The sequence below is a fragment of the Heloderma suspectum genome, chromosome 6 (genome assembly GCF_057233095.1).
Source record: "Heloderma suspectum isolate Gila_16-S chromosome 6, 16-S_ref, whole genome shotgun sequence".
NCBI lineage: Eukaryota > Metazoa > Chordata > Lepidosauria > Squamata > Helodermatidae > Heloderma > Heloderma suspectum.
In genome coordinates, this window is record NC_139463.1 from 36,816,037 (window position 1) to 36,841,595 (window position 25,559).

The 25,559-nt window shown below is 45.6% G+C and overlaps 1 protein-coding gene across 2 annotated transcripts in view; it reads left to right on the forward strand.

Annotated features, from left to right (window-relative positions):
* EBF2 (EBF transcription factor 2) overlaps positions 1-25,559 on the forward strand; it is a 387,225-nt gene that overhangs the window by 253,867 nt on the left and 107,799 nt on the right. For both annotated transcript variants that reach the window (XM_084808184.1, XM_084808183.1), the window contains exon 7: positions 6,320-6,401. In XM_084808184.1, the coding sequence (XP_084664310.1) occupies positions 6,320-6,401 (82 nt within the window). The remainder of the gene's footprint in view (positions 1-6,319; positions 6,402-25,559) is intronic.

Below are 25,559 nucleotides of genomic sequence, written 5' to 3' on the forward strand. Positions count from 1 at the left end.
TAAGATTTTTGGTGCGATCTATTCATTCTCAAAGGTTGCATTGTCCCACTTCAAGGGTGCTTTTATCTGTCTTTCTCAACTTGAATTTAACACACAATGGAGTTAACGGGTAGCGGAGGCAGGAAGACTGTGTATGAATGCTTCAATATCAGTCACACAAAGAGGTTTGTATATTCTGTATGAACCACAAAGAGAAGCTGCAACAGACATGACATGAAGGATAAAGCAACTTTGCTTTTTAATAATCCCACTGCGAAACACACTGTGGAGGGGAAATATGCTGAAAATTGCTTTCTCTATATTTACCAGTGGTTTTAAAATATAAATCTGTTAATGCAGTAAAAAACAAAACATAGTTATTTTCAAGAACTGTTTGGGATGATAATATTTTATCATAGTAAATGTTCTACCCTCTCCTTCTCCCTGTTACTTTTACAGTTTATTTAAGAATGCTCATAAATGAATCAGATGCCTAAATATTTCCTTTGTGTCTGTTGGGTGATAAAAAAGAGTCCACAGTTTAGGAAGTTGACAAAACTAAGGTTTTATTGGAGATGTAACACTGTTGTATGTGTGTGTGGTATTTTGAGGAGGGGTGGTGGTGGGGGTTTTGGCCTTATTTTTCCGTCACTTGCTTTTCTTGTTGGTAAACCTTGGGAAAAATATACATCTTTCTCCTTTAAAGTTCTAATTCAAGGCATGAATGTGTGAGTTCTGGAGGGACTTTGGGACTGCGGTAAAAATTCGTTGTCATAGTAACAGAAAGGGAACTAGGCCTAGCTCACCTGGGACTTTAACTTACTGCAAAAGCTGATTTTTTTTTTAGACAAGCACTCAGCAAGGGAAATAAATAAATAAATTGCTCACTGTGTTCTCTGCTGACTTTCAACTCCCGCCCCTCCCCACAACTATTCAACTCTTATATGAATGCATTTCATTTTGTCCTGCAGCCTTCATGAATTTTCTGTGTCCCAGTTAAATCTGCAGGTTTCCTCCCTCTCCTTGCAATTTAAATCTACCACTAGGACACCAGGGCAAACACACACACACACACACACACACACACACGCCAGAACAATACTTCAGGAAAATATTTCCAACCAGAACAGAAATAGATAGAGCTAAAAAGAAAGAGAGAAAAAGAAACGCATTCTCATTTTCGTTTTCGATCGTTTGAATTGGATATGTTCAAGGGGCTTTTGTGACCCTACCTATGGTAAGTTCAGATAGTTTAAAACAATTGAGCAGTTGCACACACATATTTAATGTAGCTCGAGATAGTAGGTCAGAGAGGTGCACTGTTCATCCTGTAACCTTGTAGTGCTTCTCGGTTTGTGAATAATTTCCCAGTGTTCAGTTTCGAGTTGTATACAGTATACCCCAGTCCCAAAACGTGGGATCATCTGGATGGTCCTGAGCACTTTTAAAAGCATCCATTTACGAATATATCTGATGGGGAACATTGAGAAATGAACGTCCAGATCTCCAAATCTGTAAGTTGTTTTCTTTCTCCCCCCCTACCCACCCACCCTTTGTCTGGATTTTGGGCTCATATTTACATCTGCTTGAACATATCCAGCTATGGTGCCAGGTTTGGGATTCCCCCACAGCGTGTGTGCGTGTGTGTGTGCGTGTGTGCACGCGTGCGTGTACAGGCACCACTAGGGCCAGATTACGAAGCATGTGTCTTGGATCCCTCAGCCTGGGGGGCGGGGGTAAATAGCAGCACACCAGCAGCAGTCCCTGCAACGTTTTTTTGTTTTGCCTGATAACCTCTATACAATGTTTTAAAGAGATAAATAAAAAGGGACCCATTTGTTCCCTTTGCTCCTGCTTACCTAGCCGTAGGGAGGGAAGGTATGAGTCTCTTTTTCTTTCTACCCCCCCCCCCCGCCAGCCCACACACACACACAAAATAAAAGAAGAAAATGGGGACCCATTACTTTCTTTCCTGCTACCTGGTAGGTGGAGGGGGACAAGCAAGATAAAGTGGTGCAGCATTGAGGAATGTCAGAAGGCATTTTGAGCAGGGATCCCTCAAAATGGCAATGCCACTGAGTGCAGGCAAAGTTTTATCATACAGTGTATGTTTGGATGGTCTTGGGACAAAGTGTCCTCCTGCTGGCTGGGAAACATCATACTCCAGCGCTGCTCGTTTTTACATAGTTAGAGTTACCTTTCTGTATGTTTTAAGTGCCTACCATGCTGTAAGCAGGCCAGGTGACTGTACCATTAGAAGCAAGGTTCTCAAGGTCTTGTCCTTGCCTACTCACATTGTCGTTGACTCGTTGGTAGCATTTGCCCTATCACAGAGCATGAACCCAGTACTTACTTTTTGTCAAAACAAAGGTCAATGAAATTGTGCAGAATCTGAAGTTTTATATCTATAGCTCCAGATTTTTGAGGGTCCTTGGGCAATACACCGTCAATGGATATCTTCAGTGAGTCTACCTTCTCACCACTGTTATCACCAGCCACTACTGCTCTTCCTCCTTTTTCTCATCATTGCTACCACTCACGTGCTTGATGGGCAGAGAGCCAGGGAGCAAATAGGCAGCAGAAACTACTTCTCCTCCTCTTCATCACCACCATAGTACAGGCCAAAGTAACAGGTGGGTGAACAAGCAGGTTGCAATGGTGAGGAACAGGAGGAGCAACTCGAATGGGCTCTTGTCAGTGAGCCCCTGCTGGGGTGTAGGTCCTTGGCAGGTGTCTGACCATGCCTACTCTTGATGCTGGCCCTGTCTAAATAAAAGGTAAAAGGTAAAGGTGTCCCCAACCAGTCATGTCCGACTCTAGGGTGCGGTGCTCATCCCCGTTTCTAAGCTGAAGAGCCAGCGCTGTCCAAAGACGCTTCCGTGGTCATGTGGCCGGCGTGACAGAACACCGAGGTGCACGAAACGCTGTTACCTTTCCCGCCAAGGCGGTACCTATTTATCTACTTGCAATTTCTTGCTTTCGAACTGCTAGGTTGGCAGAAGCTGGGACTGAAGACGGGAGCTCACTCCGTCACACAGCACTCGGGTCTCGAACTGCTGACCTGCCGACCTTCCGGTCTGCAGTTCAGCATCTTGACCACTAAGCCACCCAATAACCCAAGTTCTCTGGCCAGTTTATAAGAATAATTGAGACCATAAAAAGAAGTAAAACAAAAGCATAAAAACTTAAAACCAGATAAAACAAGCAGCATAAAAGCAGAGTACAAATATATAATAGAAGCAAGCACATTCCAGTAAGAACTAAGAAAGAAAGAAAGAAAGAAAGAAAGAAAGAAAGAAAGAGTTTACGATTCAAGAGCCAAAATGCAAATAAAAAGGTCTTCACCTAGCATCAGAAGGGCATTCCACAATCGGGTGCCTCCACTCCATATTATAGGCAGTGAATACAGAATACAGAGTGAAAACTGGAGTGACAGGAGAGAACAAGAAATCTTTGTGAGGGCTACTAGGTCCCCTCTCTCTCAACACACTTACTGACATATTCTGCAGTTGTTAATTTCCCTAGTACTTCTCAGGGTGGTGAAAAAATGTGATGAAAGTACTTTCCTATCCATATTAATTTATTACATTTGTTTGTGCACAGTTTGTCATCCAGGGAACTCAGGACATTGTACTTAGCTCTCCCCACCCCCCAACACATTTTATCCTCACAATAACCCTGTGAGGTAAGTTAGGCTGAGAGGTCATGACTGGCACAGGCTCACCAGCCACGAGCTTCATGGTTGGTGGGAATTTGAATCCAGGCCTCCTCTTCCTAGGCCAACACACTTAACACTACAACACGCTGCCCATCAAGCAGAACCACGATCACTGGCACCACTCAGATTACACACTTTCTAGCCTGCTGCCTAGAATCCATGTGGTGAATGGAACTTTGGAAAGAGGGGCCTATACACATACAGCTGCTTGTATATAGCTCCCCCTCCCACCCCCATGGCAATGATCTGCGTAGTGCCTGGATATCAGGGGCAGTCCCTGTCCCCCCTCCATGCTTGAGTATCAGGGGCGGTGCAAGACGTTGTGCTGCTTGGGGCAGGCACCCTCCACCCCCTCCCCATACAGCCCTGCCCTACTGGTTGCCACCTTTTCAATTGTTTTTGCCATGGCAGCATGAGCTGTCCTAGGATCTCTGGGTAAGGACATATGAGAAATCAGCTTCAGTTCATTTTTTTATCAGAATGTACCCAGTTCACACATCTGGATCAAACACATAGGGATGTCAAGTTGGGTTTGAGGCCCCATGATTTCTCGCCAGCTCAGCCCCCCAGACCCCAGTCCATGGATGCCTGAGCTTGCCCGACTTGGTCTGTGCTGAGTCACGCAAGCGCGGGGATCCCTGGTCCCTTGCCAAACTGCAAAATGGCATGTGGGGTTGGGCAGCTGGAGGGGATCCAGTGAGCAGTGTGCGAGGCAGGCGGGGATGAGTCTATTAATCCCTACGAACGCAGACTCAGACACAGTTTGCGTTCAAAATCTGCACATTTCCGAGCTCTCAATATGATCTGCAGACCAAAAGAAATGTGTTTGAAAAATATGCATGGAAAAATGCATACATTTGAAACGTGTGCATGGATATGCTTGAATAAAGGGGAGAAGAATGCATGCATTTGGAGAAATACATCCAGAAATTAGGGATGGCAGAGAATTCCGCCATGGATTCCAGTGAGGCCAGATTCTTTAGAATCCGGCCCCCCAGAATCCGTGGTGGAATGGCCTCCTGCCCCCCCCTGCGGAATCCCCCGGGACGGCACTTACCTGGGGTGGATGCGGCGGATTCTGTGGCGGTGGTGGTTCTGGCGGCGGTGGCAGTGGTTCTGGCAGCAGCGGCGGCTGGTCTCCTGGCCGGCCGCGGCCGGGCTGCTGCTGCCACCATTGGCGTCTTTGCAGCCGTGATAGGCTACGTAAGAATTTACGTAGCCTATCACAGCTACCCCCCCCAAAAAAAAACCAGCGTACGCAAATGGCGGCGGCTACAGCGGCCGCCATTTGCGTTCCCTATTTTTCACCGTTCTAGCCTACGTAAATATTTACGTAGGCAATTATGGCGAAAAAAAAGAGGGAACCGCAAATAGCGTAGTGGGCGCTATTTGCATTCTTTTTTCCCCGCCATTTTATCCTACGTAAATATTTACGTAGGCTTTTACAGCGAAAAAAAAGAAACGCAAATAGCTCCCACTACGCTATTTGCGGTTCCATTTTTTTTCGCCGTAAAAGCCTACGTAAATATTTACGTAGGCTAGAATGGCGAAAAATAGGGAACGCAAATGGCAGCCGCCGCAGCTGCCATTTGCGTACGCCGTTTTTTTGGGGGGGTTAGCCGTGATAGGCTACGTAAATAGTAGCCGTAAATAGGCTACGTGATAGGCTACGCCGGCCCTGTGGAGTATATGGAACTCTTATTTGTAATTCATACCTTACGGAACGCCCAGACATCTTGTGAAATAAAGCGGCAAAACAGATTTGTCCAAGATTTCATGGACAGAGTAGAGTTTTGAAACTCACAATTCTACATGTTGTACCACCATGGACCTCATTATAGCTCCTTCACATTAAATTTTATTAAGGTGTACACCTGCAGTTTCTTAAGTATATACCTAAGAATGGTGGATAACTAAGATAAAGACATAAAACTGCTTTATACTGGTCTCTCCAGCCAAGTATTGTCTACCGCGAATGGCAATGGATCTCCAAAGTCTCCAGAGGAAGTCGTTCCCAGGTTTGCCACATCATATCCTCTTCACTGGAGATGCTGATTGAACCTGGGACCCCATGCACGCAAAGCATGTGCACTACCCCTGAGCTATAGCCCCTGGAAACACCTGTATCATACTGAAACACTTATCAGAGCATCGGGTTTGGCTTCAGTTCCCTGCAGAGTGTACATTCAGTGAAAAACCCAGGTTTGCTGCCATGTAATGTGTGAATGCCCTTTAGACTCACAGAAACAGAGATGAATTGTAGACTTTGCATTCATTCTGAGCTCACAAATGCTTTACGGACAAAAATGTACATGCCTCCCATCTATCTTCTATCATTTTGTATCCATTGTACTCTTTTCCTCGCTTGACTTCAGGTTAAAAAGCTTGCAGGTTCTCTGGTTTCTAATAATGTGAGGTATTGTTTCCAGGGCCAGAAGATGCAGCCAAATATGTCATTTTAATCTGTTTTAATTGACAGCATACTTCTAAACAGTCTGTTGATATCCCCCAATGGATTCTGCCACAGGGCACAATCATATCGGCCCAACGCAAGTAAATAATAGCAGACGCTAATTTTTAAAATAGAAGATGTCACACACGATCTCTTGTTTTCTCCCACAGGTTCTTCTTGAAATTTTTCCTGAAGTGCAATCAGAACTGTTTGAAAACAGCCGGCAACCCCCGAGATATGCGGCGGTTCCAGGTAAGCGGTATGCGATTCACCATTTAAGTGAGTTGTCTGTCTTTTCTCGGCGTTCACTTCTGCAGGCTCATCACCGACACTGCGAGTAATAAATGAAATGACAGTAAATGATAAACCCCATCATATATTGTTAAAGTTTTTCTGCATTTGTCGTGTTTAATCCTTGCCTTCCCCTCTTCCCCATTTGGAATCCCCAAGAGGGGAAGTGATGTACCACACCGAGAGATGAAGTATATTTGATCTGACATCCCAAAGAGAAGCATTCTTATGTACAGCTGCCCATAGTGGGAACTGTGTTCATGACACTTGGATGTCTCTGGATTTTTCAAAGTGGCGCTGTCTGTGAGCCGATCACCAGCCCCCCTCCCTCTGACACTGTATTTTACAGTTCCAAAACCTCCCATTCAGGCTCTTTCAAAACAGCAGCTGATCCAGGCATGGTCACTTTAAGATCTTGCATGGTAAAGGCAACAAGACCCATGGGACAATGACCCAGCTGCTTTTCAGGAAAATCTGCCACTGGTTTCATCATAGCTGTCGCTGATGTATTGAGAATACCAGCTAATAAAAACACAGAAGGAGGTGAAGTGTGTGTCAAGTTGGAAACATTGGTGGGGGCGCGGGGGGTGGGGGAGAGGGTTGAGGAGACACAGACACTAAATCTCATCTCCCTTTCTCTCTCCTTTCTGCACCATAATTGTTTAATGCTGTGTCCAGACGTAACAGTTTTGCAGCAATTTCCCTCTTTACATTATAATGGTTCCAGTCTAACAGTCACCCCACTGGCCAACCACCACCTCACCTCAATCCTGCTCCTGTAACTTGATCACGCTGCAAACATCATGAAAGAGTGAATGCAAAGTCTTGCTGCAGGTGGGTTAACACAGCAGTGGAGGGGCTGAACTCTGGCATGCTTCTTTAAAGGCAACTTTAAAAAAAAGCAAACAACATCCCTCAAATCTTCACTTGCATTCTTACTTATTTATTCGTGATATTTATATACCATTAAATATCATAAATCCCCTAAATGGTTTACATATCAATATTAAAATCACATTTAAAGTACAATATTAAAAACAATTCCAGTTACAATAAGAGCAATGCCAGGAGCAGTAAGATGGACCAGTATGGATTATTTAGGGTGCAATCCTGTGGCCGCTAGTCAGTGGTTAGACAGCCATGGGATAGGTCGATTCCTGGGAAGCGACCTTGGAGCCTGTGAGCCAAGGTTTGTTCCTGGAGAACCCACCCCCACCCCCTCCTGCACTGCCTCATAGGCAGTGCGGATCAGCCCCACGCTCCACGTGCATAAGAGCAGCATGGAGCAGCAAAAACGGGCCGCTCCTGGGGGCAGGCTGGGGCAGGGAGGTCGGAAATGCTGGTACGACACATCCTATATGTCTTCCGGCCACCGCTTCCCGCACTCCGAGGTCCTGTGGCTAGGCAGCCAAAATTGGCTGTCTAGCCATGAAAGCAGGGTGGGGGGGGGACCAAGGAGGAGATCTGCTCCTCACCACTCCTCCTGCCCTGCACTGGATAGGCGGTTGCCCCTGAGGTTGGAGGCGACCATTGATCCAGATAGGATTGCACCTTCCATTACAAGCTGGAGAAAGCCTGGGGGAACAAGTGCGTTTTCACTCAGGAGGCATTTGAAAGACGCCATGTTTTCTGCTTCCCAAACTGCAGGGGGGAGGATTTTCCAAATGGTGGATGCCACTATTGAGAAGACCCTGCTGTCAAGGTATTGCGTGGCAACATTCCGTTAATTTTGGAATGACCAGCAAGTTCTCCTCTGACAATCTTTTAAAAAATATCTATTATTGTGTTGAGTTTTACATTACATTTTATAATGTCAGCAGTGACTGTATAGAAACCATTACAACTTTTTGGCCTAACAAAACACAAACATTACGTAAGAAATTGAATGACAGTTAACAGTAATAACCACACATTTATCCACGGACGTTCATCGGGGATTTAAGATTTAGTTGTCATTATCTGAATGTACCTTTCCTTATCTGTACATGAGATGCATTCTGGAGAAGAGGTAACATACTCTATTAACTGAACTTGCTACAAAACCCTCATAATATGCCAGAAAATGGTCTAACTCCTGCATTTTATCTGGACTCCAGGATATTTCAGGACTTCTAGGGCAACACCCATAACATGAATTACCATAATCCAAGCTGAAGGTGACTCAAGTATGAACGCACCTTTCTTTATATACTTTTGTCTTTCTTACCTGGCGTCGGCGTTGGCGTCGTCGTCATCGTCGTCATCATCATCATCATCATCATCATCATATATATATATTGCTTTTCAGCCAAAGAGCAGGGAACACCATATTAATACAAAAGATACCATACAAGTACAATAAAATTGTTGTTGTTTATTCGGTCAGTCGCTTCCGACTCTTCGTGACTTCATGGACCAGCCCACGCCAGAACTTCCTGTCGGCCGTTGCCACCCCCAGCTCCCCCAAGGTCGAGTCCGTCACCTCCAGAATATCATCCATCCGTCTTGCCCTTGGTCGGCCCCTCTTCCTTTTGCCTTCCACTTTCCCTAGCATCAGCATCTTCTCCAGGGTATCCTGTCTTCTCATTATGTGGCCAAAGTACTTCAGTTTTGCCTTTCATATCATTCCCTCAAGTGAGCAGTCTGGCTTTATTTCCTGGAGTATGGACTGGTTTGATCTTCTTGCAGTCCAAGGCACTCTCAGAATTATCCTCCAGCACCACAGTTCAAAAGCATCTATCTTCCTTTGCTCAGCCTTCCTTATGGTCCAGCTCTCGCAGCCATAGGTTACTACGGGGAATACCATTGCTTTCACTATGCGGACCTTTGTTGTCAGTGTGATGTCTCTGCTCTTCACTATTTTATCAAGATTTGTCATTGCTCTCCTCCCAAGAAGTAAACGTCTTCTGATTTCCTGGCTGTAGTCAGCATCTGCAGTAATCTTTGCACCTAGAAAGAAAAAGTCTGTAACTGCCTCCACGTTTTCTCCCTCTCTTTGCCAGTTATCAGTCAAGCTGGTTGCCATAATCTTGGTTTTTTTGAGGTTTAACTGCAACCCAGCTTTTGCACTTTCTTCTTTCACCTTCATCATGAGGTTCCTCAGCTCCTCCTCACTTTCAGCCATCAAAGTGGTATCATCTGCATATCGGAGATTGTTAATGTTTCTTCCAGCAATTTTAACTCCAGCCTTGGCTTCATCAAGCCCAGCAAGTCGCATGATGTGTTCTGCGTACAGGTTGAATAGGTAGGGTGAGAGTATACAACCCTGCTGTACTCCTTTCCCAATCTTAAACCAGTCCGTTGTTCCGTGGTCTGTTCTTACCATTGCTACTTGGTCGTTATACAGATTCCTCAGGAGGCAGACAAGATGACTTGGTATCCCCATCCCACCAAGAACTTGCCACGATTTGTTATGATCCACACAGTCACAGGCTTTAGAACAGTCAATAAAACAGAAATAGATGTTTTCCTGGAACTCCCTGTCTTTCTCCATTATCCAGCAGATATTGGCCATTTGGTCTCTAGTTCCTCTGCCTTTTCGAAACCCAGCTTGTACAACTGGCAATTCTCGTTCCATGAATTGCTGGAGTCTACCTTGCAAGATCTTGAGCATTACCTTACTGGCATGTGAAATAAGTGCCACTGTTAGATAGTTGGAACATTCTTTGGTGCTTCCCTTTTTTGGTATGGGGACATAAGTTGATTTTTTCCAATCTGTTGGCCATTCTTGTGTTTTCCAAATTTGCTGGCATATGGCATGCATAGGGATGTACGAAAGGCACTTACCTGGTCCCGCAGTTTGCTTCGCGGTGGGGGGGAGGCGCTTCGGTTCTCCCCCTGCAGTTCAGGCCGGGGGGGAGGCACCCCGCCTCGCCCAGCCAAAATTCAGGCCGGGGAGAAGTGCCGCGAAATGCAAAAGTGAAAAAAAACACACACCCGTGATAGGCTATGTAACGATTTACATAGCCTATCACGGCTAGATTTCCAAAGTCAAAAGTGATAGGCTACGTAAATTGTTACATAGCCTATCACAGGTGACTTTGAAAAAAAAAAAAAGCGTGTACGCAAATGGCGGCGCCCATGGGTGCCGCCATTTGCTTTCCTTATTTGGGCCTGGGTAGTCTACATAAAGATTTACGTAGACTACGGTGAAAATAAGGGCAACGCAAATAGCGTAACTTTGGAAATCTAGCCGTGATAGGCTATGTAAATCGTTACGTAGCCTATCACGTTTTGTTTTGTTTTTACTTTATTTTGTAATGGCGGTGGCGGCAGCTGGTCGGAAGACCGGCCGCCACCCCTGCCCCCGCCCCCGCCGAACTGCTGCCGAACTGCCGCTGGGACCCGCCGCCGAGAGGGACATTCGCAGGAGGTAAGTCCCATCCCGGGGGGGGGCGGGGGGGCGGAGAATTTCACCGCCAATTTCGGGGGGCCGAATGCGTTGGCATTCGGCCTCCCCGAGATTCCTGGAGAAATTCTCCGCCATCCCTAGGCATGCATCACCTTGACAGCATCATCTTGCAAGATTTTAAACAGTTCAGCTGGGATACCGTCATCTCCTGCTGCCTTGTTATTAGCAATGCTTCTTAAGGCCCATTCAACCTCACTCTTCAGGATGTCTGGCTCTAGCTCAATGACCACACCATCAAATCTATCCCCGATATTATTCTCCTTCCTATACAGATCTTCCGTATATTCTTGCCACCTTTTCTTGATCTCTTCTGCTTCTGTTAGGTCCTTGCCATCTTTGTTTTTGATCATGCCCATTTTTGCCTTGAATTTACCTCCCACGTTTCTAATTTTCTGGAAGAGGTCTCTTGTCCTTCCTATTCTGTTTTCTTCTTCCACTTCCATGCACTGCTTGTTTAAAAATAATTCCTTATCTCTTCTGGCTAACCCCTCGAATTTTGCATTTATTTGGGCATATATCCCCCTATCACTATTGCCTTTTCCTTTCCTTCTTTCTTGGGCTGCTTCCAGTGTCTCAGCAGACAGCCATCTTGCCTTCTTGGTTTTCTTTTTCTTTGGGATGTTTTTTGTTGCCGCCTCCTGAACAATGTTGCGAACTTCTGTCCGTAATTCTTCTGGGACCCTATCTACTAAATCTAGTCTCTTAAATCTATTCTTCACCTCCACTGCATATTCATTAGGAATAGTCGTGAGCTCATATCTAACTGATCTGTGGGTCTTCCCTATTCTCTTTAGTCTGATTCTAAATTGTGCAATAAGAAGTTCGTGATCTGAACTACAATCAGCTCCAGGTCTTGTTTTTACCAACTGCATAGATGTCCGCCACCTTTGGCTACAAAGGAAGTAGTCAATCTGATTTCGGTGTCGACCGTCTGCTGAAGTCCATGTATAAAGTTGTCTCTTAGGTTGTTGGAAGAGAGTGTTTGTTATGCACAGTGAGTTGTCTTGGCAAAATTCTATCAGCCTATGTCCTGCTTCATTTTGTTCTCCCAGACCATGCTCGCCTGTAATTCCAGGTGTCATTTGACTACCCACCTTAGCATTCCAGTCTCCTGTAATGAAAATAAATCTTTTTTTGGCGTACTATCCAGTAGGTGCTGCAGATCCTCATAGAATTGATCTACTTCTGTTTCTTCAGCATCTGTGGTTGGGGCGTATATTTGGATCACTGTGATGTTAAATGGCTTACCCTGAATTCGAATTGAGATCATTCTGTCATTTTTTGGATTATATCCAAGCACTGCTTTAGCCACTTTATTATTAATTATGAAGGCTACTCCATTTCTTCTGTGGTCTTCTTGTCCACAGTAGTAGATCTGGTGCTCATCTGATGTGAAGTGGCCCATTCCAGTCCATTTAAATAAAATAAAATACAATCAAATACAATACACTAATTGTCAATCAAAACAACAGTATAAGATAGGAAAACAACAATGTAGGGAGACAAGAATAAAAGACACCCTTCCCAAGCAAAAGGGTTAAAGAGTGTTCTCACCAACTCTGTGTCTCACACATTTAGGGACAAGAAACCTGAACAGACAACAAAAGACACTAAGGGTTCAATCCTGTCAGCGGCTAGATGGCCATAGGATAGGTTAGTTCCCTAAGAACTGACCTCCACCTCCTCCCGCACCTCATAGGAAGTGTGGAATGGCCCCACGCTCCGCGCTTGGAGGAGGAGCATGGAGCAGCGAAAACGGGGCGTTCCTGGGGGCTTGCCAGGGCGGGGAGGGCAGAAGTGCCATTCCAACACTTCCTATGTATCATCCAGCTGCCCTCCTGCTCTGACTTCCCGGGGCTAGACAGCTGATATCGGCTGTCTAGTCATGAATGCAGGTGGCTGAAGTGCACAGGGGACAATCCCCTCCGCGCTTCTCCTGCCCTGCATTGGATAGGTGGTTGCCTCTGAGTTCGGAGGTGCTTGCCTATCCTGATAGGGTTGCGCCCTAAAGTAGCTTACCCTAATTACAAGAATTAAGTGGTGTTCTCTTCTCTGTCCCATCAGTGTACGTAACTGCTGATAAAACAAACTACTTTGTAAGCAATCTGGTGGCCTTCAGATGTTTTCAACAGCAACTCCCAAAATCAATGAATCATAGAATCATAGAATAGTAGGGTTGGAAGAGGCCGACAAGGCCATCGAGTCCAACCCCCTGCTCAATGCAGGAATCCAAGTCAGAGCATCCCCGACAGATGCCTGTCCAGCCTCATCTTGAATGCCTCCAGTGTGGGAGAGCTCACCACCTCCCTAGTTCCATTGTCATATTCCTCTTAACAGTCAGGAAGTTTTTCCTGATGTTCAGCTGGAATCTGGCTTCCTGTAACTTGAGCCCATTATTCCGTGTCCTGCACTCTGGGATGATTGAGAAGAGATCCTGGCCTTCCTGTCTGTGACCACCTTTCAAGTACTTGAAGAGCGCTATCCTATCTCCCCTCAGTCTTCTCTTCTCAAGCCTAAACATGCCCAGTTCTTTCAGTCTCTCTTCATAGGGCTTTGTTTCCAGTCCCCTGATCATCTTTGCTGCCCTCCTCTGAACCCTATCCAGTTTGTCTGCATCCTTCTTAAAATGTGGTGCCCAGAACTAGACACAGTACTTCAGATGAGGCCTAACCAGTGCTGAGTAGAAGGGAACTAGTACTTCCCGGGATTTGGAAGCTATGCTTCTATTAATGCAGCCCAAAACAGCATTTGCCTTTTTTGCAGCCACATCACATTGTTGGCCCATATTCAGCTTGTGATCTACAATAATTCCAAGATCCTTCTCGCTTGTAGTGTTGTTGAGCCACATATCCCCCATTTTGTAACTGTGCATTTGTTTCTTTTTCCTAGGTGCAGAACTTGCATTTATCCCTATTAAATTCCATTCTGTTGCTTTCTGCCCAGCACTCCATTCTATCAAGATAACTTTGAATTTTGTTTCTGTCTTCCCAAGTATTAGCTATCCTGCCCAATTTTGTGTCATCTGCAAATTTGACCAGCATTCCCTGCACCTCCTCCTCCAAGTCATTAATAAAAATGTCGAAGAGCACTGGGCCCAGGACTGAGCCCTGCGGTACCCTGCTTGTTACCTCTCCCCAGTTCAAGAAGATCCCATTGAAAAGCACTCTTTGAGTCCAATTCTGTAGCCAACTGTGGATCCACCGGATCGTTGTTTCATCTAGCCCACTTTGAGCTAGTTTGCTCATCAGGAGATCATGGGGCACTTTGTCAAAAGCTTTGCTGAAGTCGAGGTGTATTATGTCTACAGCATTCCCACAGTCCACAAGAGAGATTTCTTGATCAAAAAATGAGATCAGATTCATCTGGCAGGATTTGTTCTTGACAAATCCATGTTGGCTTCGAGTAATCACCGCATTGTTTTCAAGGTGCTTACAGATGGATTGCTTTATAATCTGCTCCAGAATTTTCCCAGGGATTGATGTCAGACTGACTAGTCTGTAGTTCCCAGGTTCCTCCTTTTTACCCTTTTTGAAGATAGGGACAACATTAGCCCTCCTCCAATCATCTTGCACTTCCCCTGTCGTCCATGATTTCTCAAAGAGAATAGCCAGTGGTTCTGAGAGTTCTTCTGCCAGTTCCTTTATGACTCTAGGATGCAGTTCATGCGGCCCTGGAGATTTGAACTCATTCAAAGTAATACCAAAGTAATACCAAAGTGACCATATGCCTATCCATCTCAAGCTGCAATCCTGCCCCTTCAGCTTGTACTTCACCTTTGCCAGGGGGGTTATAGACCCTCTTTTGGGAGAAGACTGAGCCAAAGTAGGAATTGAGCACCTCTGCCTTTTCGTTGTCATCTGTTATCATTTTCCCATCCTTATTTAATAGATGAACCACCATTTCTTTCCTCTGTGTTTTACTATGCATGTATCTCAAGAAAGCCTTTTTGTTGCTTTTAGCATCCCTTGCTAACCTCAGCTTATTCTCAGCTTTAGCCTTCCTGATGCCATCCCTGCAATTCTGTGCTACCTAGGGATGGCGGAGAATTTCTCCACGAATCTCGGGATTCCCTAAAATTGGTGGTGAAATTCTCCGCCCCCCACCCCCCTCGGGATGGGACTTACCTTCTTCGAATGTCCCTCTCGGCGGTGGGTCCCGGCGGTGTTTCAGCGGCGTTTCGGCGGGGGCGGGGGTGGCGGCCGGTCTTCCGACCGGCTGCCACCGCTGCCATTACCAAGTAAATTAAAAAAAAAAACACGTGATAGGCTACATAATGATTTACGTAGCCTATCACGGCTAGATTTTCAAAGTCAGCTGTGATAGGCTACGTAAATCTTTACGTAGCCTATCACAGGTGACTTTGGGGGAAAAAAAAGTTTTTTCCCCCCCAAAAGTCACCCGTCATAGGCTACGTAAAGATTTACGTAGCCTATCACGGCTGACTTTGAAAATCTAGCTGTGATAGGCTACGTAAATCGTTACGTAGCCTATCATGTGTGTTTTTTTTAATTTACTTTTTTTATTTCACGGCCGGGGAGACGGGGCGCTCCCCCCCAGCCTGAATTTCGGCGGCGAGGGATGGGGCACCTCCCCCCGGCCTGAATTTCGGCTGGGAGGGGCGGGGCGCCTCTCCCTCGGCCAAGAACGTTGGGGGGAGAACCGAAGCGCCTCTCCCCCACCGCGAAGCAAGCTGCGGAACCAGGTAAGGGACTTTCATCCATCCTTAGTGCTACCTCCCTGAACAGGGAGTATGGGAGTTGTTATCCAAAACATCTGGATGACACTAGGTTGCCTACCCCTATTCTTTCTAGGCAAGTACAATTCCCCCAAACCATAATCTAAAGGATGAGTCCCTTGCTGTCGAGCCAAATCAACAGGGTGACCTACTGAAGAGGGTCCGCCTTATAATTATTCCAGGAAAATAGGGTTGGTTGTATATTTATCATCATCATCATCATTTAAGAATAGCATAATTATTACACAGCTGTTGATTTGATTTCTGTTGTCTTCCTTTAGGAAGCATTTTCTGTTCTAGGGAAATCATGTGTTCCCAGCACTCAAAATGCAATATTTTACTTACTTGAAAGATGCAATATTATCCCCAGTTATTTCATCCATTTTGTAACATTGACCTGGTTTGCATGACACAACAGTTTACTTTGGCTTAATTTACCTGTGCGAGCTGTTGTGTTGTGCTGGATGCTCGTGGGTGCCATTTTTGCATTAGTGCCTGTGGGCACCCAGCTTGCCGTGACTTATCGTGTCATATGAACCCAGGCGGCAGGGGTTATATGAGTTAGATAACCCTCAAATAACCCCCAAACAAGCCATAGATTACTTGAGGGTTGTCTAACCCTCAAGCAACTCCTGCTGCCTGGGTTCTTATGACATGCCAAGCCACGGTATGTTGGGCGCCCACAGGTGATATGCAAAAATGGCTCTTGGCATGATGCAACAGCCCTCACAGGTAAATTAAACCATGGTGAACTGTCATATCATGCAAACCAGGGGAGTGTGCGCCATTTGGACTACAACTACCTGAATGTCATGATTAGTACACATGATATCGCTGGTGATTTATATAAAACTCTAGACTTAGAACTTGGATTGAAATCTGAAGAGGAGTTAGTTAAAGCCTGGTTACATGAAGCAGAATAAGGTGGTAGAAAGGATAGTACATCTTCAGAACCCATTTTTGAATGCTTCCCATTAGATTGGCCATGTGTCCTGCTTTACAGAGGACTATCTATTATGTCAAAGGCAGTCAGAGGTAGGGATGGATAAATCTGTCAATTTAGGTTTCTCTCAGTTTTTCTTTTTTCCCATCTTATGTTGGTTTTGTCCCATTTCCATATTAGTTTGAGAGTATTTTTTTAAATGCACAAAAACAATACACATTTTTTGTGCATTTCTCCTAATACAACCATTTTTGATTGCATTTAAAAATGTGTTTTTGCCTAAGATATGTGGTTTTTGCAAATCATTTTCTCCAATATTCTACATTGTGTTTTAATATCATTTTGACTAATACATGCATTTTTGTATGCATTTTTGGTTGGAGAACTCCATTGTAAAATTCAGAGAAGTGCAAATTTTGAAGTATAAGTGAATTTTGGTTTGCGTATAGGTTTGAAAGTGTGAAATTAGGTGAGTCTGCATTAAAATGAGAACCAAATACATTTCTCCCCCATCCTTAGTCACAGGGCAGTTCTCTCTTTAAAGGTGTCCTCTGTCTGAAGTGCTATTTGGTCCAAGTCCAATTTAAAGATAAAGACCCCTAAGCTGAGAGAAGATGGGCTGTGAATGTTTGAGGCCTACAGAGGCAAAGGGGGGGGGATGGTCAGGCTTAGAGGCCTGCATTTTTTGTTGGAAGGGGTTATTCCTGAGAGGAGTAGTTTCATTTCCCTAGTTAAGTTTCAGTTTCATTTCCTCAGTTAAGTTTCATTTCTTCAGGTTTGAAGCAGTACTTTTGGTGTTGGAGGAGAAGGGTATAAAAAGGGAGAGTCAGAAAGACCAGAGCAGTAAGAGCAGAATCAGGGAGACCAGAGCCTGAAGAGGGTGCAGGAAGTAGCCTGGAGAAGTCTAAGGACAGCTAGGATAAAGGAACTTGCATTTTGCAACTTTTATTTTCTCGTAATGCCTTTTGTATCATTCAGCTCTATTGTGTAAATACTATTAATTGTAATTTGCTTGCTTTAATTTACCAGTAAACTGCTGTGGATAAACACTGTGTCTATAGTGTCAATCACCCCATGCCTAGGGATGTACGAAAGGGACTTACCTTGTCCTGCAGCTTTTTTCGCGGTGGGGGGGAGGCGCTTTGCTTCTCCCCCCGAAGTTCATGCGGGGGGGGGGAGGCTTCCCGCCTCGCCCGGCCGAAATTCAGGCCGGGCGGGAGGCGCCCCATCCCTCGCCGGCGAAAGTCAAGCCGGGTAGAAGCGCCCCGTCTACCCGGCCGCAAAAAAAAACAAAAAAACCCCACACCCCCGTGATAGGCTTCGTAACTATTAACGTAGCCTATCACGGCTAGATTTGCAAAGTCAGCCATGATAGGCTACGTTAATCGTCAAGTAGCCTATCACGGGTGACTTTGGGGAAAAAAAAAAAAGCGCGTATGCAAATGGCGGCCCCCATAGGGAGCCGCCATTTGCGTTCCTTATTTGGTCCCTGTAGTCTACATAAAGATTTACGTAGACTACAGTGAAAATAAGGTCAACACTATTTGCGTTGCCCTTATTTTCGCTGTAGTCTATGTAAATCTTTACGTAGACTACAGGGACCAAATAAGGAACGCAAATGGCGGCTCCCTATGGGGGCCGCCATTTGCGTACGCGCTTTTTTTTTTCAAAGCCACCCGTGATAGGCTACGTGACGATTAACGTAGCCTATCACGGCTGACTTTGCAAATCTAGCCGTGATAGGCCACGTTAATCGTTACGTAGCCTATCACGGGGGTGGTTTTTTTCTTTTTAACTTTCCTTGTAATGGCGGTGGCAGCAGCCGGTCGAAAGACCGGCTGCCGCCCCCGCCCCTGACGAAGACCCAACAAACCGCCGCTGGGACCTGCCGCCGGGAGGGACATTCGTGAAAGGTAAGTCCCATCCCGGGGGGTGGTGGGGTGGCGGGGGGGTGGCGGAGAATTTCACCGCCGATTTCGGGGGGCCGAATGCGTTGGCACTCGGCCCCCCGAAGTGTCGGGGAGAAATTCTCCCCCATCCCTACCCACGCCTACAGTCTAAACTCTACATTATTGGAAAGGGGAAGGTAAAAGAAGGAAGGTGGGACTCTTAAGGAGGCAAGAGATCCTTACAGAGTTGTTTAGGGGTTCAGGTCAATGGTGGAATCCTGTCAGGGGCCTTGAAGTTCCCATCAACACTTAGCAGCTAGACAACAAACTGAGGAGACACACAGATCATACAGGTCACTTGGGTGCAGGCTTCCCCCACTATGGTGAGATGTATTGTATTTCTATATAAATAATGGTAATGATTTCTACATTTGCGCATACACACACACACACACACATATATACATTAGGATACGCAAATTTTATGCAAAGCAATATCTTCCTTTGTCCTCTTTTTTCTTTTTGGTGACACTTAACTGTATACCCTATTCCCCATGTAAAAAGAAACAAACATCCTCCCTGCAAGTAGAAGTAGCACATCACTGAGCAGGCTGATCCTGGTTGTTACAGGGTGTTTTTTTGTTTTTGTTTTTTGGTGTGGGGGAGTATAACTAATGTGACACCTCTCCCCCTGCAGTCTGACATGGTAAAGTCCATCCTACTATTTCATTCTTCCACATTTGAAGAAGAGGCCTAAGATGGTGAATATGGATCATTTCCAACATATCTTTGTTTGAACTTCCAGTGCTCCTGCTGGACATTGTCTGTGCCTGAGGAGTCCCCCAAGCCTGTTGCTACCTTCCTTTGGTGTATGGATCATGCCATTTTGGCTACATAAGGATCTTAAATAGGATAATAAGTTCACTATATAGGATGGGGAAACAAACCTAAAACATTTTAATCTGAAGAGATCTAACAGGACGTGGTACGTTTACCATGAAAGGTCAAGTGTTTTTAGCATGAACATCATTCAAAAATACCATTAGAGCTTTTTCAGTCAAAACATGCACGTTCTGTTATCTTCCATCCCACTTCTTACACTCTACATGAGCAAAGATAATTAATGTGTCAGAGTTTCTGATTTAGGTTACAAAGGACACTTGTCAATCCTAGAAATGGAAGACCATCTCAGAAGAGTTCAAAGGCACAGACTTTATATATGCAGAATGGATGGATAAAGGGGGATGTTTCTTTGTGTTCTTGATTTAATTAAGCAGTTTGGAAAACTGAAAAGGGGAAAAAAAACTAAGTTCTTATGTAATTTTGTCTGTCTTAGAACATATAAAACCCTTGGGCATATATACACATAGTTTAGCAGCATCCTAAGAACAAAGAACAGCCATACTTGAGTAGACCAAGGGTCCAGCATTCTGTTCACTAGGGATGGCAGAGAATTCCGCCATGGATGTCGGTGAGGCCGAATGCCAGTGCATTCGGCCCCCCGAACTCCGTGGCGGGATGGCCTGCCACCCCCCCCCGCCCCCCCCGTGGATCCCCCCCGGGACGAGACATACCTGGGGCGGATCTTCCAGGAGGCGGCAGCTGCGGCGGCGTCTGCGGCTGCCGGTCTTCCGACCAGCTGCCGCTGCCGCCATTTCCAGTGTTAAAAAAAAGAAAAGACGTGATAGGCTACCTAAAGATTTACGTAGCCTATCATGGATAGGTTAAAAAAAATAACAAAAAATGACATGATAGGCTACGTAAATCTTTAGGTAGCCTATCACGTCTGACTTTAAAAAAAAAAAAAAGAGTGTCCGCAAATGGCAGCGGCTACAGCCATTGCCATTTGCGTTCCTTATTTTGGCCCGTCTTAGTCTATATAAATATTTACGTAGACTAAGACGGCGAAAATAAGGGGGAACGCAAATAGCGTCCGCTACGCTATTTGCGTTCCCCTTATTTTCACCATCTTAGTCTACGTAAATTTTGATGTAGACTAAGATGTGCCAAAATAAGGAATGCAAATGGCGGCGGCCGTGGCCACTGCCATTTGCGTACACGCGTTGTTGTTGTTTTTTTTAAAAAAGTCAGACGTGATAGGCTACGTAAATCTTTACGTAGTCTATCACGTCTTTTTATTTTTTTAACTGGAAATGGCGGCGGCGGCAGCCAGTCGGAAGACTGGCCGCCGCCGCTGCACCGCCGCCGGAGCTGCCTCTGGAGCCGCCGCCGCCCGAAGATCCGCCCCAGGTAAGTCTCATCCCGGGGGAGGGCGGGGGGGCAGGCTGTTACGCCACCAATTTCGGGGGGCCGAATGCACTGGCATTCGGCCTCTCCGAGATCTGTGGCGGAATTCTCTGACATCCCTAGTCCCTGCCCTTTGCCGTGATTGGCTACGTAAATATTTATGTAGCCTATCACGGCAAAGAGAAGGGACGCAAATAGCGTAGCGGATGCCATTTGCATCCCTGCTCTTTTTGTGACTGGCTACATAAATATTTACATAGCCAATTACAGCCAAGGGCAGGGATGCAAATGGTGTCCCCTATGCTGGATGCCATTTTGTTCTGCAACCCGGCAGCGGATGGAATTCTGGTCTCATTGGAGTCCATGGCGGATTTCTCCGCCATCCCTATCCTTTACCAAGGTGGACGTGTGCTGCTGAACGTTGGTAAAACACCACACACAAAAGATTATTTGATACTAAAGCTGTGTGCAGATGACCTCTTGAAATTCTTCACCCTATTTGTGGGCAGAGAAACTGGGGGAACAATTTCACAAAGTTTCTTCAGGGGGAGGAAACATTCTCAATATTTTCTCAAAGGTAGGGCTCACCACTGGCAGGCATTGTAGCACAACTTTCTTTCTTTCTTTCTTTCTTTCTTTCTTTCTTTCTTTCTTTCTTTCTTTTGTGCTGCAATAAAATGAACTGTGTTGGCAGGCTGGCCTCCATTCTGCATTCACCACAATGCAGGTGTGAGGGAGGCAGTGTTGTATCCAGCTCCAGGAAAGAGATGGAGCTTGTATTGAGATGTAGTCGTCGTCCTTGTCGTCATCGTAGTAAACTGCCTGGGGGTTGCTTTTGTATACACATGGAGGCAGGGTTGTAAATAAATAAAAACAAAAACAAAAATGAAAGCTCTAGAACCCATCAAAACAAAAGCTCTAGAACCCATCCAGTCAATTAGAAAGAGACTCCTTCAGAAAGAGCAAAACCTGCACCTGTTGGTGAAAGAAGGACACAGAGGAATGTTTAGCATATACAAAAGAAGACAGGAGTAGCAATTCTTCAATGACTGTTGTTGTTTATTCACTCAGTCGCTTCCGACTCTTCGTGACTTCATGGACCAGCCCACGCCAGAGCTTCCTGTAGGCCATCGCTACCCCCCGCCCCAGGTCCCCCAAGGTAGAGTCCGTCACCTCCAGAATATCATCCATCCGTCTTGCCCTTGGTCGGCCCCTCTTCCTTTTGCCTTCCACTTTCCCTAGCATCAGCATCTTCTCCAGGGTATCCTGTCTTCTCATTATGTGGCCAAAGTACTTCAGTTTTGCCTTTAATATCCTTCCCTCAAGTGAGCAGTCTGGCTCAATTTCCTGGAGGATGGACTGGTTTGATCTTCTTGCAGTCCAAGGCACTCTCAGAATTTTCCTCCGACACCACAGTTCAACTTCAATGACAGCATTCTTCAAGTACTTGAAGGTCTGCCACATTTTTTAGAAAGAGCAAATCCTTTTCTCTACTACTCCAGAAGGAGGAATAGATCTAATGGCTCCAGGAGAGTAGATTTCTATTGAACATTATGAGAAAGTTCTTGATGTTATGAGCAATTCAAAAATGACCAGGAGGTTGGACTAGATGGCTGACAAGGTCCCCTCGAGCTCCATGATTCTATGAGGAAGTTAGGTGGGTCTCCTTGTGAAGTGTGTTCCATAACGTGGATGCAACAGACAGGAAGCATGACTCCATGCCCTCACCGACATCACCTTTGTGAAAGGGTGGATGCCAAGCAAGGCTTCCTCCACAGATCGAAGGAAACAGGAAACTACATTTTCCTTGTGAGCTGCTTTAGTATAATGCCGAATACTATGAGCTGCAAAGCTCCAGGTTAAAATCTCAGCTCAGTTACGCTACTGATGGGGTCTAGTTCTGACTGACACCTACATTTTGTCAGCAGGGAGCTGACAGTGTGTGTGTGGGGGGGTGGACAGTCCAGCAGGCCTGTGGGTGGCCCTGCAGGTGGTCTGGCAGCTCCAGTGGATGGACAATCTCCCACCCCTTTCTATTTGCCACCTGAGCCAAGGGGCTAGGATTGTTTAGCTTGGAGAAAAGGCAAGTAAGGGGAGAGATGATAGAGGTCTACAAAATGATGCATGGCATGGAGAATATGGATCAGGAGACATTTTTCTCCCTCTCGATACTACTAGAACCCAATGGGGTCAACCCATGAAGCAGACTGATGGGAGATTCAGGACAGCTCATAGTTAAACTATGGAATTGCTACCACAAGATGTAGTGATGGCCACCAATTTGGATGGCTTTAAAAGGGGGTTAGACAAATTCGTGGAAGAGAAGGCTGTCAATGGCTACTAGTCTTGATGGCTATATGCTACCTCCAGTATCAGAGGCAGTATGCTTATGTACTGGGGAACATGGGCAGGAGACTGCTGTTGCACTCCTGTCCTGCTTATGGGTTTTCCATGGGCAGCTGTTTGGCCACTGTGTGAACAGAATGCTTGACTAGATGGACCCTTGGTCTGATCCAGCATAGCTCTTCTTATGTTCTTATGGCTCATGGAAGGCCTGGCCTTGTTTGATCACCATAGTTCTTTGTTTAGGAGCAAGACATTTTGGAGTGATTCCACAATCTTTCCAAAATGTACTTTGTTATAGAGCAGGTGCATCAAAGATATAGTTGTTGTCCCATGACCGAGGGCCCCTTTGATCCATACTGTAGTTAATATTCTACTGTGGAGTTTAATTAAAAGTTAATACCACCCTCCTTTACACATTTGCAACTATTTACCAAGGGCAGTCTGCATTTTTCTCTGTCCTTATTTTGCCCCTTCATTGAAATATTCATAGTACCAGCTTCTTGGCTTATTATTCTTCAGGGTTCAGCTCCTGCCACAGGGTCTTTAGAAGTGAAATCTCTGAGTAGGGAATGGATGTATCTTGCCTCCAGCACACTCCCATGCAAATCGTGGGTGGGCAACCTCTGGCCTGCAGAGGTTATCCATTCAGCTTGTGGACACTTGGCCTCCCTCTGTGGGCCATGCCCACTCCCTTCCCTAATGGGAGGGTGAGCAGTGGAAAAGGGAACCCCCATGTTTTCTCCAGTTACAAACTGGAGATAACAAGGGATGTCCCCAGGGGAATGGGGGCTGCACCTTCAACCAGAGCTTGCAGGAGTGGGCTTTGAAGGGAAGGTGAAGTACAAACAAAGGTGGGCACCTGGCTGGGTGAGCTTCACCTGCCCTGTCTCCACTCCCCAATGGGAAAAGGTGCAAGGCAAGTGAAGTTCCCCCACCAATGCACCAGGTGGATGATGCACCAGTCAGGACAGCTTCACTGCATGTGGGCCTTCCTCCAAGATATCTGGGTCTGGGTAGAAGGAAAGGGCCTAAATGGTGGTATTGCTGGGGGTCAGTTGCCCTTCTTTCTGTGCATTTGGGTCAGTCCTGTGTGTTATATACATGGGATTGCCACCATCTTGTCTACTTTGGCCTGGGGGCAGCATCAGAAGACATCATATACACTCCATTTAATGAGATTTTTGTCTCAGGGATCCGATGATGTTTAATGGCAGTGACTGCTGTGCAGTGGGATATGGTCAGAAACTGCTGAGATGAAGCGATGCACCTCAGAACATTTCATCCAAAGCAGGAGATTCCTGTTGACTGAGAATTTTCTCTGCTATGGGATCATCTTCATTTGATTGCCTCTGCAAAATATTGCATCTTGCAGTAAACAATAATGAAGGGAAAGATATATTGCGTATTTAGCATAGCCCTCTGTGCCTGCTGGTGATGGAGATGGGAGGACGTAAGCAATGTCCGTTGTACATTATTGGCAGCTGGGAGTTGGCAGAAAAGATATACTAAATCAGGGGGGAAATACACATTACTGGAGACACCAGGCTGCCACTAAAAATGGCATCCTTGAGCTTGGTTCTCTGTCAATCCCCCCCCCCCAATATAGAGTAGCACTTACACTGAGAGATGCTTAGTGATATGGTATGGAAAATCTTGTCTAGCAGAAAAAGTTCCAATAATATTCTCCCTCGCTCCCTCCCTCCCTCCCTCTCTCACACACACACACACACACGCACATTTATAACCCCCCTCCATGCGTGCGCACACACGCACACACTCTCCTTGTGGACATTTTCACCATTTCCAATGAAGCAGTAGTAGTAGTAGTAGTAGTAGAATAAATTATAAATATAACGAATGGGTAAAATAGCAGAGAAACTGCAGTGTCCAAGTTGTAAATAGGTTTTTCTCAGGTGTCTGTTTCTTAGATGCCTGTGTGTATAGTGTATATAATTTTAGTCCATCTGCTTATGTCTCTGTCTCACAATTCTTTGGAAAGGTTAACACTAGTGTGTTAACAGTTTTTAGTGCCTTCATTCCCCCCCCCCCCTTAACATTTAAACAATGTAAGAGGGACAGTAACAGTATACACCTGAATGGTCATGTCTTTAAATGCTACAATGAAAATAATTTTGAAGTGAAACTTTTGAATATGTTTAAAATATAGCATTTCAATCTCTTGAAACCTTCCCCAACCTGGTTGTCCTCCTGGTTGTCATGGAGTAGAAATCCCAGTGTTCCAGACCATTGGTCATGCTGCCTAGGTCTCTTGGGAGTTGAAGTCCAAGCGATCTGGAAGGCACCAGCTTGGGGAAAGCTGCTTGTACACACCTACCTGGGAGCAAGTCTCCCTAAATTCAATGGGATGTACTTCTGGCTATTTATGCATACGCTTACACTGTCAGGTTGAAATTCTATACACACCTGAGATTAAGTCCTGCTGAATTCAATGGGATCTACTTCTGAGGAGACATGCATAGGATTGCACCATAGATGTGCTTTATTCACCCCTCCCTCATTAGATATTTCAGTTCAAGTACTTTTGGCTATGGGGGAGGAGGGACTTGAA